Genomic DNA, 14,982 nt, shown 5'->3' on the forward strand with positions numbered 1-14,982 from the left:
TCTGAGGGTGTCCCTCAATTAGCGACACTACGATACATCGTATGATATAAAATCCACGATGATCATACCGTCGATTTTCCGCACGTGTGTTCTACAGTGGTGACATGCAAAGTCCCGGTTGAGCCGGAGAACGGCTTCATCAGTGTGGCGACGGAGCCGGTGTACGGCAGCGTGGTGTCGTACATGTGTGCCGACGGATACTCTCTGGTGGGGCCACAGCTCCGACGCTGCACGCAGGATGGAATCTGGAGTGACATCGACCCAGTCTGCGAGGGTGCGATAATAATTATTTAGCACAGTTAGTATTCACACCATATCTAACAGATATAGTCGGCCGGGAGGGACCACTAATGTAATGTGTAATCCCAATTTATCAAATTGCAGTGTTATTTTTAAAAAGTTCCCAAATTTGGCCAATCACGCCGACACGCAACAGCCTACTCGTTATTACACGCGCAGTATTAGTCAGGGCGGCCGCTGGATTAGAACCATGAACCTCTGCAACAATCGGTGAACGCGCTTCCGCTGGGGCCACATCTACCGTCCAAACGGGTCAGGTAGCTGCGCAAGTAAAATGTGTGTCGTACACACTCCTCCGCCCGACACACCCAATTAATAAAGCTGTCATGTGAACAAATGCGCCAATTTGTTACTGCTTCAGCAGCGCTGTCGGTGTGTCGGAGAGCAATCTGCAACATTTAACAATTGTGCACGATGTTTTTTTCTGGTAGCTACAACTAGCATCGTCAGGCGGTTGGCCAGGATAGTGAAAATGTCCTCCAGTCTTGGGCCTTAAATAGGTGCTGTGATGTCATCCATGTGCTCCCACAAGGGAGGAGGAAGTGGGAGGAAGTGATACCTAAAAGTTAATGTATTTGCAAAAAATGTAATGTAGAGGTATATATATACTAAACTATAAAAACTATACACTTTTCATTTTACCAGGTAAGGCCCACTGAGCTATGTAGCTCTTTGTTAGAAGCGACCTGACCACAAATTATAGTTCAACGAAGTGGCTTATCATGTGGAAATGTATAGCAGCCAAACAATCTAAACGCATGTTTATAAAAGTGTAGAGAAAAACCGGATGACCCGGAGAAAAATCAACCGAGGGGCCATCCATTTAGTGCGTACGCATGGCGGGTGGAGGGCTGGTTAACCTAAATGCGTACGCTTGCATATGGGGGTCTACTGACAATGTACTTACGCATTGGAAACGGGGTGGGGGGGGTGAATTCTCGATAATAATTTGTCTACATTGGCCTTCAAATGAGTTAGATCTGTTTGCTTAAACACGTTAATATTATTAATCCTTGATCGTTTCTGCATGGATTAAATATCGGCCGTTCTAATAGGATTCGGGGCGGGGGTACGGGGGGGGGGTGTCAAGCGTACGTACGCAGGTGGGGGGGGGGGGGGGTTGTAAAAAGTACGCGTGTGTACAGGGAGGGGAGGAGGGGTCAAGTTTTGACAGATTTTTGCGTACGTACTAAATGGAGAGCCCGGTTCAACCACTGGTGACCGCCCGTGATCCTGACCCCAGGATCTCGGCCTCGCAGCGCTCGTATCGATTCTGACTTCTTGTTCCCCAGCCTTGAGCTGCCCGCAGCCCCCAGACGTTTCCAACGGCGAGGTCGTGCGGATGGCACAGGACGCGTTCTCGCTGGGCGACTCCGTCTTGTACGCATGCCACGATGGCTTCTCCATATCCGGCAATACCCACGTCACGTGTCTCGATTCCGGGATCTGGTCCAAGGCGCCCACGTGCATCGGTAGGCCGCACGGGAACCATGACCGCCCCTTATCATTATTATTATTACTTGATGTTTTTTATAAACTAGGATTGTGAAAGTGTCCTCCAGTCTTGGGCCTTAAATAGGTGCTGTAATGTCATGAATGTGAGCCCACAAGGGAGGAGGAAGTGGGAGGAAGTGATACATAAAAGTTAATGAATCTGCAAAAGTGTTAATATAGTGGAATATATATATACTATTTAAATTTTTTACCAAGTAAGGCCCAATGAGTGCTGTATAGCTCTTTTTTAAAAGAGACCTGCCCATCGCAAATGATAGCTCAACGAAGTGGACTATCATGTGGAAATTTATAGGAGCCAAATACCAGATATGCATGTTGATTATAAATGTCGAGGGAAAAACCAGAGGACCCGGAGAAAAAACACACACGACCACGGGGAGAAAATGCAAACTCCAAATATACAGGCGTTGGGGTTGAGATTGAGCCCACGACCTCCTGTATACGATGCAAGGTAGTTAACATCTCGCCACCGTGGTGCAGCAGATCCAAAAAAGAGCTTCAGAACGTCGTGCAGAAGGAAAAAAAAATCTAAAATTTATCTAACATGTCATGGGAAAGAAGTGTGTTTTTTGTTTCTTTCCAAATGGGAGAATCTCAGCAGTCAGGTGCAGTTCTTCAGGCAGAGCGTTCCAAATTTGAGGACCGAGGACCAAAACACACACCTGACAGAAGAGCACGGTCACGGTGTGTGAGGACCCCAGACCCCCGAGAAGAATTGTAAAGTTATTGGTCAAATGTTGAGGCGATTGCTGAAAGAGTGCTCTGTAAATTAAGCACAGTAATTTGAATCCGTGTATGCATGTGTGTACCTTGAACTTCCTTCGCAATGTACGTAGCCAACAGAGCATAGAGCTCAATTGGAAGCCAGTGCTCGCTGCGATCACGATGCGTCACAAACGTTATCGTCGTCATCATCATCAAGTTATAATTGTTCATTAATTATATTAATTGATTAAGTGTTCTGTCTGCACCAGATAATTTGCACGAATTGTAACTAATCGTTTATTACACTCACGAATGCAACGCATGTATTGTGAGTGAAAGAACCGATTTTAAATTGAGGAACCATTGCATACCTGGAGCTGCCCCACCTGGGAGAAGGCGTGAGCACAAATATACGTAGCCATTTTCACCCCCTCTCTCCGTAGTGCGCCTGGTATACAGGAGGTTGTGGGTTCGATCCCGATCCTGATGTCTGTTTATTTGGAGTTTGCATTTTCTCCCCGTGGTCACGTGGATTTTTTTTTCGGGGTCGTCCGGCTTTTCCCATCACATCTAATTATAATCAACATGCGTTTAGATTATTTGGCTGCTAAACATTTCCAAATGATAAGCCACTTCACTGAGCTATCATTTGCGGCAAGGTAGCTTCTGAAAAAGAAGCTAATAGCTCAATGGGCCTTACCTGGTATAAAAAAAAATGATTTTCTTACCTTTCCTATACTATGGACTCCTATGGTGTTTTTGTACACTTTGTTGTCGTAACTTTCTTACCTGCCCCTACTGGACATCGGATTCCTCCAGTATAAAGAAATAATCTGATTCTGACTTTCAGCCCGGAGAGGGGGGGCTGGCCGTTTCTCCACTAACCCGATCTCATCAGATCCTCCTACTCCTTGCGAAACATTGAGCAGGCGGGGTCGCCATGTCAGCCGTAGGTCTATGCCCGGCGCCGCCGGACATCCCGGGAGCCACGTTGGTGGGGGGCGCCAACGACGACGGGCGCTACTGGGAGGGCAGCTCCGTGCGCTACGAGTGCCGTGCAAGCCGCACGGGGGCAGCGTCGGCACCGCCCAGCGAGACCCTGCGCTGCCTGCGCAACACGCAGGGCGATGGAGTGCGGTGGAGCCCTGCGACGCTCTTCTGCGCACGTGCGTGGGAAATGGGTTTGCACCGTGGTTTGTATTGGCAAGTCCGTGCATGGTGGGTTAAAGTGAGGGTAGCTCTCGCCCTATTCCAATATGTTTGGCTGGTCTCTTTATTGTTTTTATTTCACTTTAACCAGGTAAGGCCCACTGAGCTATGTAGCTCTTTCTCAGGAGTGACCTAGCCACAAATTAAAGCTCAGCGAAGTGGCTTATCACGTGGAAATGTACTGCAGCCAAATACTCTAAACGCATGTTTATAAATGTTAAGGAAAAAACTGGATGTGAAAGGACAGACCAACATACTCCATAGGATGTCTCTCTCAATCAGATGTCTTTCCAGCAGTGGCATTCACAAGTCATTTCAGGGCTGTACCTTCAACTATTTATTGTTACTATAATAGAGCTGTGGATTTCATCCTTTCTCAACAAGCAGGTCACTGACAAGCCTCAGAACATTTTGGTTGACCATGCAGCAACAATATGGCGTTTCGTGAAATATATTGCAACTACAACGATTTATCAAACCATTGCTTATAGCCTTGCGAACTCACCAGTGGTCCATGGACGTTGGAAACCACGGCTCTCGATGAGAATTCTCCTGTGTGTCCAGGTGTTCTGTGTTCAGTGGTGTTCAAGATGCGGTGTGATGTTTTCTCTCCCAAGAGGATTGTGGGAACCCGGGCAGCCCAAGGCATGGGCGGCTGGAGGGAAGTTCGTTCACAGAGGGAGATTCTGCCACGTTCGTGTGCAACATCGGGTGAGGCTTTCTGAACAAATCGTGGATGGAATCCGGCCCGGCATTGTAAAATATCCAGAGGAAACCATCCGTAGTGTGAGGACCCTGCACCAACTCGTATCGGGATTTTCCAGTGGATTGGGGGATGGCACATCGTAATCGGCGCCACTCACCATTGCCCCCCCACGCCCGCCACCCCTCTGTCATGATGCCAGGTACAAGATTGGTGGGAAGGATCACATTAACACCACGTGCGGCTCAGACGGACGCTGGTCGCGCCCGCTGAAAGACTGCGAGCGTGAGCCCTCCGCCCACACACCTGCACTACTGCAGCCCCCCCCCAACCCTTACCTGCTCACACCTGACTTCTTAAAGCACGGGTGGGGAAGCATTTCCTTACCAAGAGTCAAATAGCATTTTCTCGTCAAGGAGGATAAATCGTCACGTAAACTCTGGTCATCCTATCAACAGCGGCTTTTGGCTAGCCATCAAACAAAGATGGTTACCAGACCGCTTTCGTATGCGCTTCTGCGGCCGTCTGGAACACTCTTCCAAGATTAGGAAGCTACTGGAGCTATGCATTTTGTGTTTAGTTCACCATTCCCCAGCACCTCCGATTGGCACGGTTGGTTACGTATAGTGCAAAAAAAGTTCAACATACATACGTACCTAGCCAAGGAAGGATGACAAACTAAACACAAAATTCACTAAAAGCACCTATTACGATCCTGCCATGCAACAATCCGCGCAGTGCCCGCACACAATCCAATCTCATCGCTTCCATATCCAACGAGAACGATAATGTGTGTGCCAAAAAGAAACACGAAAGCGTGGATTGCTGAGCGCTGGCAAGGATTTTGTTTCCTTCGTACCATTCACAGTCGTCAACTGCGGAGAGCCTGTCATGGAGAACGGCGCGTGCACGGGGTCAGCGTTCACTTACAATGCGCAGGTCAACTGCAGCTGCGACGTCGGGTGAGTGGCGTGTGTCCCGCTGTGCCCCTCGTGCCCTTTGGTGACGCCTCAGAGCTCGGTGGTCCAAGGTGCCTGAGCGCCCTGTGCGTATGGATTGATCTGCATCCGTACAGGGATCGAGTGTCACCCACTACATACAGATATCACGGAGCCACCTGGGAACCAGTGGAGGGATTGAAGTATTTGCGAACACACTTCATGAATACGGGCCAAAAGTATGGCAGTGGCCTTTTTGGATCATATGAAGTTTGGAGGATGAGGGATCTGGGAAGAGGCGAGGGATGTGGAGGGGATGCCGTGTAGAGGAGAAGGCTGCAGCAGTTGAGTCAGAACGTGGTGAAGTCAAAGACGGGGTGCTCGGCAGCAGCTGGGGACAGAAAACGACAGATGAACGAGTGAGGTCGTGGAAAGTTGAGATTCGTATTGGACAGCCCTGGGACACAGCCTGTGCCTGTATCTATAACATAGGCGTCGCTGTTTTGAGTCAGATCTTCCTCTAAGCGCCCTGACATTCCCCTATGTATGTTGAATTTATTTCGCACTGTACGTAGCCAACCATGCTTATCGGAGGTGACTTGCTGTGCCCGCGATCTTCCATGCAGGTTCATCAGGCACGGCCGCACAGGCCACAGGCTCTGCCAGGAGAATGGGCTCTGGACAATGGCGTCGCCGTGCACCTGTGAGGGTTTCACTACTAGACACCTGTGAAATAGAGCTTCAAAGCTTATCCGATTCTTCCAGTATAAATATATATTCTTATCTCAGTTTTATTCCCACTGCTTGATTTAAAAACAATTAAACTCAATTATTTTTTTTTCAGGTAAGGCCCACTGAGCTATATAGCTTTTTTCAGAAGTGAACTGGCCACAAATGATAGCTGAACGAAGTGAAGTGGCTTACCATGTGGAAATTGATTGCAGCCAAATACTTTGAGCGCACGTTAATTCTAAATGTGGAGGGGAAAACTGGAGGAGCTGGAGAAAAATCCACGCGGCCACGGGGAGAGAGACATGCAAACTCCAAATATACAGCAGCAGGCGTCAGGGTCGGGATAAAACCCACGACCTCCTGTATACTAGGCGAGGTAGTTAACATCTCACCACCGTGGTGAGGTGTTAACAGTCTGGAACGTTGTTACCATTTGCATTCCCGGACTGTTACTATGGTACTCCACATTCACTTCGCATTGTAAAAAAAATGTAGGGGTAAAGTGCTGATGGTTAACATGTGTGTCTGTCTAGTATCTTTTTTTTCCTATACATGTGAAAGTAATATTTTTCTCTACCAATATCACAAAAACATTTTTATTTGATCGGATCGCTTAAGTAAAATGCGTGTCATTCACCCTCCTTCCCCTAATAGCCAATCAATGAAATCACGTAAACAAACGTGGCAGTTTATTACTGGTTCAGCAGAACTGATGTGTTGGGGAACGATCCACAGCATTTAACAAATGGGTATGACGTTTCACTAGTAGTTTAAACCAGCATCATCAGGCAGTTTCCAGAATTGGCAATTCTCTCCAATACACTGGTGATGTGCTGAAACAGCAATTAATTTACACGTTTGTTTACTTAACCACTTTATTAATTGCCTGTGTTGGGTGTAGGAGGGCATATGACACATTTTACTTAACCAACCTTACCCAAAACTCAATTACGAATCGTATTGGTAGTGACAACCTACGTGTTAAATTTACCGAAAGAGACTTAATTAGATGGACTACTTTGCATTATAATTGTTGAGCATGTGTCTTTGTATGACATGGCATTCTTAAAACTATTTTGTGAGTTATCATCTGTGAACCAAAGAATAGAAGGAATAGAAGAAAATAAGGAAGGCCTTTGCCGAGTGAATGCACAGGTGCTTGCGAGTGCTTGTATCAAGACGATATGACCAGGGTTTGACTGTTGATCGTTTTCCAGTGCTGAGCTGTGGGTCCCCGCGACCGATCCTGAACGGACGCTGGACTGGGAACCTCACCTACGGGCAGGTCATCACCTACAGCTGTAACGATGGGTGAGCCCTTCCTAAACACAAAAAGAATACTTTGCGGCCATGTGGCACCCTGGACACATAACGAAGCGTCTTAAGAGCCTCATTGTGCTTAATTTTGTTTTGTTAGCCAAAGAGATCCCCCGTAATAGCAGTTTGTGCCTCTGCGGCATAAAGTTGAACAACAGACAGCACTGGCCAGTAATTGGGCATGAGTCAGCTTCCACCACGGGTCAACTTCCCCATCTCATTGCCTAAATTAGAAAACATTGTATGTACTTACACACAGGGAACAACCCGCCGGTGGCGCGGTCCGCTTTGATTGGTTGGGATTAGAAGTGACGGGTGGCACGCCGAGTCGCTGAGGCATTACTCAAGCAAGCGCCACACAAATGCAAACTAAATAATGACTAGCCCTATAGCTCGACCAAGGACGGGTGTTGCAGTAAATCTGAAATATCCAAGCGGAAAGCAGACAGTGCCGTCATACTGCAGCCATTAGTGTGAAATTTGAAAGGCCGGTAACACAGACTTATATTATTACACTGTTATATCTCTTTTTCATCATGATGGCCTTTTTCCTTGTATGTCTCAGTAGCCTTACGGAGTTCACATGACATGAGGGTTCTGGCTTTTTATTGAGGGTTAAGGTCTTGGTGAGGAGGGAGGAGATGCCTCCCCCCACCCCCATGTGGAGTGACGTCACCTGCTCATGATTATTAATGAGGGGGGGGGGGTGTTCCATGTTATGTGACGTCACCCGCTCATGATTTGTCACCCGCCCAGGGTTTGTCTTGATCCCCGACAGGCATGTTGAAATATGCCTCACACATCTTAGCAGATGCTTCCACAGAGTACTTTTTCGCTCTTGTCTTGATAAATTGGCTGCAGACATAGCAAAATGCGTCTGCCGGATGCTTGCAGCCTCTTGATGCCCTCTCAGGAAAATGCAGATATGTATCCACTTGGGCAGCTGGAACTAAACTGAACTGGTGGGCTTAAGGCTCCTGTATCTATACTACTATTTACATTACTGGAAAGTTCTAGAATGTTCTAGAAGTTACTCCAAGTTAACTCAGCACTGAATCTATCTGGAATGTTTTGGAAAATAGGTAAATGTCAAAATATCCCTGGCCTGTTCACAAAAGCAAAGTTTATGGGGAATAATAGGCATTTTCTGTACTTTTGAGGCATAAGCAATTAGGAAATAACAGTTATTACCCAGGAACAAAAAAATTATTACAGTATTATTACTGACGGGTGCTCCATCTTCTTGGTTTTTTCGGTAAAGTCACGTAGAAGGGAAGTAATAAAATAATAAAAATAAAACATAATAAAATGAAACAATTCTCACGACGTTTCGGCCACAACGCAAGCAGCCGTCCTCAGGTGAAGAGGTGCTCCATGTTAAGTAATGTCACCTGCTCATGATTAATAATGAAGGGGGTGTTCCATGATATGTGACGTCACCCGCTCATGATCATTAATGAGTGGGGGGTGCTCCATGTTGAGTGATGTCACCCGCTCATGATTATATTATTATTGAGGGTGGGTGCTCCATGTTGAGTGATGTCACCCGCTCATGATCATTAATGAGTGGGGGGTGCTCCATGTTGAGTGATGTCACCCGCTCATGATTATTAATGAGGGGGGGATGCTCCTTGTTAAGTGACGTCACCCGCGCATTATTATTGATAGCGTTACAGACCCTTGCCCCAGTTCCTCCGCCCTGCCGCCACACCCGTGTTATATGCTCGACAGCGTGTGCACTAACTGTCCACCGCAGTTGCCGCTGCTGAACAGCTACACTTGTATCTTCCTACGTGTCTTCTCGCCCTCTACGTTCTCATTCTTTTCTGTCTCTGTTTCTCTCTTCTCCTCGCACTCAATCCACGCGTTCTCTCTTCCTTCTCGCCCCCCTTGATTGGAACAAACTTCCCCCGCCACATTAAGCAGTCACCTTTGCTCACTAGTTTCCGCTCTGCACTCAGAACTCACTTACTTCCCCTAGCTCACCCAACGACTCCTTAATCTCCCACTCATAACCACCACCATTACTTTTCCGTCTTCATATTCTCATTATGCGGCTATCACTCATTAACCCCATTCATTAAATCCATTCATCATCATTTAATATCATTAATTTCGAACTCACCGAATTTACGCATAACAGATTTGCCCATTGCTACCTCTGATATATTTCATTCACCTAATCTCCACCAATACATTCACATGTACTATTGTGAATTCTGTGTAAAGTGCCTTGGATAAGGTGCTATAAAAATAGTTTTAAGATAAGATGTGGGTATGTTGAACTTCATTCGCACCATACATAGCCAACAATGCTAATCACAGGTGCGGTTGAATGATAACCAACTAAACACTTTTCAATGATAGTACAAAAGCCACCCAATATCTGTTGCTTCTGTAACTTTATTGTAATTGTACCATGATCGGTCTGAGATTTATTTATGATTTGTGCCATATATTTCATTGACCGCGCGATGCTGTTGTGTTATTGTTCATCGCTGCACTTTTATTTGCCTTACTTTTGTCATTTTTGGGTGACCCCAGGGTCACCCGCTGCAAATGAGACTCATCCTGGTCTCTCCAGTCCTCAACTCATTTAAAGAAAACTAACTTGACACTCGACTGCATTTGTATGTACATATGTATAACTTATTTCGCACCGCACGTAGCCAACCGCTCTAATCGGAGGCGCATTTGTCTGCAGCTACCGGATGGTGAAGTCCACGTCGATTGTTGTCTGCCAAGCGAACGGGCTATGGCTGGGCAGGCCTCCCACGTGCACACGTAAGCAGACGTGCGCGCCACCGTTACCGTGAACACATTCTGTCGCAAGTTTACCACCCGTGAAAACTTTAGGACGGCAATACCCAGGTTCACTTCGAGGATGCGTTCCGATGAGCACGGTTGGCTATGTACGGTGCAAAAGAGGTCCAACAAACGTACACACATTCCGTCGCAAGCTTACCACCGTGAAAACTTCAGGACAGCAATGCCCCGGTTTTTCGTCGGGGAAGCGTTCCTGAAACGAACCATGACAGATATCGAAACGACCTAAATGAAAGCAATTTGCAGGGGTAGGTGGTGGAGGCGAAGGCCGAGAGGCGACGGATAACGAGAAAGGACAGACGATGCTGTCAGCAACGTAATTGTGGGGTTTAGGCGACGCAAATCGGGTGGCGGCGCTGATAAAATAAATTTGCAAAATGACATTAAAGGGGGGAGATGTAAATCGGGGTGTTGCTGCGGGGGCGAGGGGCAAAGTGAAACCCAGAAATGGCCACACACAGGCCTGCTTGGGCGATTTCCCCGTTGCGTAACTACTCGATCAGATGTGGACAAAGCAATTGCAGGGGAAGGTGGTTAAGTTGCGCACGATTTTGAGGGCGATTTTATTGAGCAGCTGATCGGCTCTAAGAATGTGAACGTAGAACTGGTTTTAAAGGACCTATTTGCGCATTTCATTGTTTCCACGTTTCTTTATTCGCAGCGAAAACATGCCCTGCACTGTCGGCTCCACGAGATGGGTTCATTGAGAATGACGAAGTCACCGTGGGCACTGTGGTCATCTTTGGCTGTAACAAAGGGTGAGGCGTACACACGGGACTGAAACATGGGGGCAAGAGGAATGAGACACGGGGAGAGCGGAGCGAGAGGCTGGGAGGAGTGAGACGCAGGGTGAGAGGAGTGAGATACAGGGTGAAAGGGGTGAGACATCAGAATATGTATATTGGAGGAATCCGATGAGCTATGAAGCTCTTTTTCACAGATGTCCAGTGGGGGCGGGTAAGAACGTTACAACATAGGGCAAGGGGAGCGAGAGGGTGGGAGAAGTGAGATGGAGTAAATTTGGGAGTGAAAGACATGTGTTGGACATGAAAATGAGTGAGACATGGGGCTGTTTGCCTTAGCATGTATTAACTGGATCTGTTTTCTGTTTCAGTTACGAGTTGGCAGGTAAACCCACAACTGAATGCCAGCCATCTCTGACGTGGTCCAGTGCTATCCCATCCTGTCAGAGTGAGTAATGTGCATTCATATCCATATGCCATGGGCGGACAAGCCACTCCGGTGCAGCTCGTTTCTATTGAACTTTATTCAAAACAGGCAAGCGGAGGCCCTCAACGAGCAGTGGATTGACATGTATTTACTGGGCGCCGCCGTGGCGAGATGTTAACTGCCTCGCCTGGTATACAGGAGGTTGTGGATTCGATCGTGACCCTGACGCCTGCTGTATATTTGGAGTTTGCATGTTCTCTACGTGGTCATGTGCATTTTTATCCAAGTCCTCCTGTTTTTCTCTTCACATTAATGAATATGCATTTTGAGTATTTGGCTGCTATACATTTCCACATGATAAACCACTTTGTTGAGCTATCATTTGTGTCCAGGTCGCTTCTGAAAAAGAGCTACATAGCTCCGTGGGCCTTACCTGGTCAAATACAATATATTTTTTTATAGTCTTTAGTTTAGTTTAATTCCGCGCCGTTCGCATCTACGCTTCTCTCCACAGTGGTCCCGCCCATACTGGGCATCTGTGAAAAAGAGATTCAAAGCTCATGGGATTTCTCCAGTCTCAAACAAAGAATCTTGATTCTTCTGACAGTGGTCACGTGCCGTGCTGCCCCCCTGGAGCACGGACGGGTGAACGTCACCGCGGTGACGCCGTTCGGCTCGGCGGCCGCGTACGACTGCGACCTCGGCTTCGTGCTCGTGGGGGAGCGTGTCCGCGTGTGCCTCGACACGGGCGTGTGGAGCGGCAGCAACCCACGATGCCACCGTAAGCGGGCAGCGTGCGGGGGGGGGGTGCACACGTGGCAAACACTCTGTGCTAGGATCCCGTTGCTGGAGAGGACACGAGCCGCTGATCGTTTTCACCGGGGATGTCGTTTTAGGCCGTGCAGCATTGCCAGGCAGGCCCGACTGAGGGGGGGGTAAGACAAACGATAAATAACGTGAATAAGCAGGCAATGTGTCTCAATCTCGTACCTGTCTCTCCACGTATATGTAACAAAAATAAGTATTCAAAATCAATGCTACTGAAATTATACACTCCCAGAAGGCTGATGGGTCGTGTAAGAAATACTTTAATATTTCATGCGGAGAGATGGATAGGTGAAGGAGACAAGTTGCTTATTTATTTTTAGGGAGTACGGTGATTTTTGAAAATATTATATTTATATATAAGATGACCTATATTACAGTAGGATCTCTCAAAGGAAATCTGTGGGAAGAACCTTTCTGGTAATGTGGGATGTCGGGCATACTGCGAAGAAACGACGAAAGCCAATAAAGTGGGGATACCTTCATCACCCAGCACTAGATTTATCAAAAGGGATATGCATTTACGTGTACACATGTCCACGATAATCCATTGGGAATTTGTTTTTTTCGAGCCCACAGGGATAAAGTGCGAGACACCGCTTGAGCTGCAGCACGGAGAGGTGGTGGTGGACCGGGCTAACCCGAACCGCGTCATCTACGTTTGTCACGAGGGGCTCGTGCTGGAGGGGCCCAGCGTGCGCATGTGCACAGACGCGGGGACGTGGAGCGGGACGGAGCCGAAGTGCAGAGGTGAGCTCAAACTCACCAATTCCATGAGCTCACTCAGCAATTCAATGAGTTCTCACTCACCAATTCCACGAGCTCACACTCACCAATACCACGAGTTAATTCTCACCAATTCCACAAGTTCACACTCACCAATTCCATTAGTTTACAGTCATCAATTCCATGGGCTCGCACTCACCAATTCCACGAGTTCATTCTCACCAATTCCACGAGTTCATTCTCACCAATTCCACAAGTTCATTCTCACCAATTCCACAAGTTCACACTCTCCAATTCCATTAGTTAATTCTCACCAATTCCATGAGTTCATATGCCCAAATTCTCCGAACTCATTCACCAATACCAGACATCACAGCACTGAGATAGATGGTCAATAAAAGATCTGAAGGTGGATTTAACATTTATCTTTTGCCACTATTCGCAGGGGGATATAATGTATAAAACACCATGGCAGTTGTTTTTCCACCCAACCTTCCTTTGCATGGTTAGCTGGGTTAATAAATTATGTGATTGGTCTATAATAAATGACAATTATTATTGTTTCAGCTCACTCTAAACAATAATAATTGGCGCCTCATTGAACGTTTGACTATGTTATGTTAAATTATATTCATATCGATATATTTTCTTTTAAAAGCCCCTGTGATATGAGCAGTGGTGGCTATGCAACATGGCCTGTAATCCAGCACTGTGGAGGCAGTGAGGGTTGGTGGATCACTGTACAAATGTTACAAAAACTTCCTGTGAGTCTCGAGGAAAGGCCATAGCCTGGCTGGTGAGGAGAGCGTTCGAGCATAAAATGTAGACGCCACCTTGTTCCATCTGTATGGGATAGAGTGTTTCCCTCGCAAGCGTGCATTTATCTGGGTGCTGCAGTTTCCAGCCACGTGGAAACACTCTTTATTTGGCCGATAAAAACTTAATATATAGAGGACCGCAGAGCTTGGGCAATTGTTGGCGCCGGCTCATCGAATGGCTGCCTTCCTGCTTGTCTGTGGTCCCTCGCACCTCTCTATGACAGCAAGAGAATATCGTGAAATTATTTTAATTCCCCATCCACTCACCCCCACCAGAAATACCAAGCAATGAGTGCGGGCCTCCTCCTCAAATCACCAATGCCGAACTGCCTCTGAAGCTGGCGAGCATCTCGAGCTTCAGAGTGGGCACGGTGCTTCGCTACCGCTGTTCCACCGGCCACGCCGTCACCTCCGACTCCTCCTACACCATCTCCTGCACCGTCCAGGAGCACGGTGTCGCCTGGAGTACCCCACGACTCACCTGCCTGCGTGAGACACAAAGCCCATCCCAATTGCGCATGGGGGATTTAGGATTCGCGTTTTATAGACCGTCCCCGATGCCCCGCTGCCATTTAGCTGAGGGCACCCCTTGAGGCAGCTGTCTGTGCGGCACGAGGCGAATGTGGCGAGCACCACTGCACACGGTGACACCACAATGACGCGATGGTGCGCTTCTTGAGCCGTCATGGAACGCTCTTCTTTACGATTATAAGAAGCCACTGGAGCTCTGCACTTTCACATATAGATTGAGAACTCATTCCTTTAGAAGTTAATTGTGTTTAGTTTGTTGTCATTTGTCCTTCCCCCGCGCCTCGGATTAGCACAGTTGGCTACGTACGGTGCGAAAGAAGTTCAACATACATATGTACAAGCAGTGAAGCTGTGGTGATATTGGGCAGTGAAACCGAGGTGGCTTTAATAATAATAATTACCTTTGGATAGATATGCTGCATAAATATTTCTGCAGCCCGGAACCCTTCCCATCACATCTCTTATCAGTCATTTTAAGAGCACCCCAAGAGGCAGGTGTCCCTGTGCGACACAAGGTGGCTCAGCAACAGCCTGAATGTGGGCAGTAATCTGCCAGCAGGGGGGTGGAAGATGACTATGCTTTATCGCAAATGAGTAATTTTCAGGTACTTTTTTTAAAATTTGGACCATGACGCCAGCACGCAATGGCCTACTCGTGTCAAAAATT

The 14,982-nt window shown here is 47.4% G+C and overlaps 1 protein-coding gene across 2 annotated transcripts in view; it reads left to right on the forward strand.

The window, feature by feature from the left end:
* LOC144945603 (sushi, von Willebrand factor type A, EGF and pentraxin domain-containing protein 1-like) overlaps window positions 1-14,982 on the forward strand; it is a 30,749-nt gene that overhangs the window by 5,287 nt on the left and 10,480 nt on the right. For both annotated transcript variants that reach the window (XM_078874109.1, XM_078874110.1), the window contains exons 6-19: window positions 98-274; window positions 1,593-1,772; window positions 3,468-3,686; window positions 4,347-4,440; window positions 4,635-4,717; window positions 5,301-5,394; window positions 5,997-6,073; window positions 7,320-7,413; window positions 10,124-10,203; window positions 10,907-11,003; window positions 11,360-11,436; window positions 12,023-12,196; window positions 12,820-12,990; window positions 14,061-14,273. In XM_078874109.1, coding sequence (XP_078730235.1) covers window positions 98-274; window positions 1,593-1,772; window positions 3,468-3,686; window positions 4,347-4,440; window positions 4,635-4,717; window positions 5,301-5,394; window positions 5,997-6,073; window positions 7,320-7,413; window positions 10,124-10,203; window positions 10,907-11,003; window positions 11,360-11,436; window positions 12,023-12,196; window positions 12,820-12,990; window positions 14,061-14,273 — 1,830 coding nt within the window. The remainder of the gene's footprint in view (window positions 1-97; window positions 275-1,592; window positions 1,773-3,467; window positions 3,687-4,346; window positions 4,441-4,634; window positions 4,718-5,300; window positions 5,395-5,996; window positions 6,074-7,319; window positions 7,414-10,123; window positions 10,204-10,906; window positions 11,004-11,359; window positions 11,437-12,022; window positions 12,197-12,819; window positions 12,991-14,060; window positions 14,274-14,982) is intronic.

Source organism: Lampetra fluviatilis, chromosome 38, assembly GCF_964198595.1.
Source record: "Lampetra fluviatilis chromosome 38, kcLamFluv1.1, whole genome shotgun sequence".
Taxonomy (NCBI): domain Eukaryota; kingdom Metazoa; phylum Chordata; class Hyperoartia; order Petromyzontiformes; family Petromyzontidae; genus Lampetra; species Lampetra fluviatilis.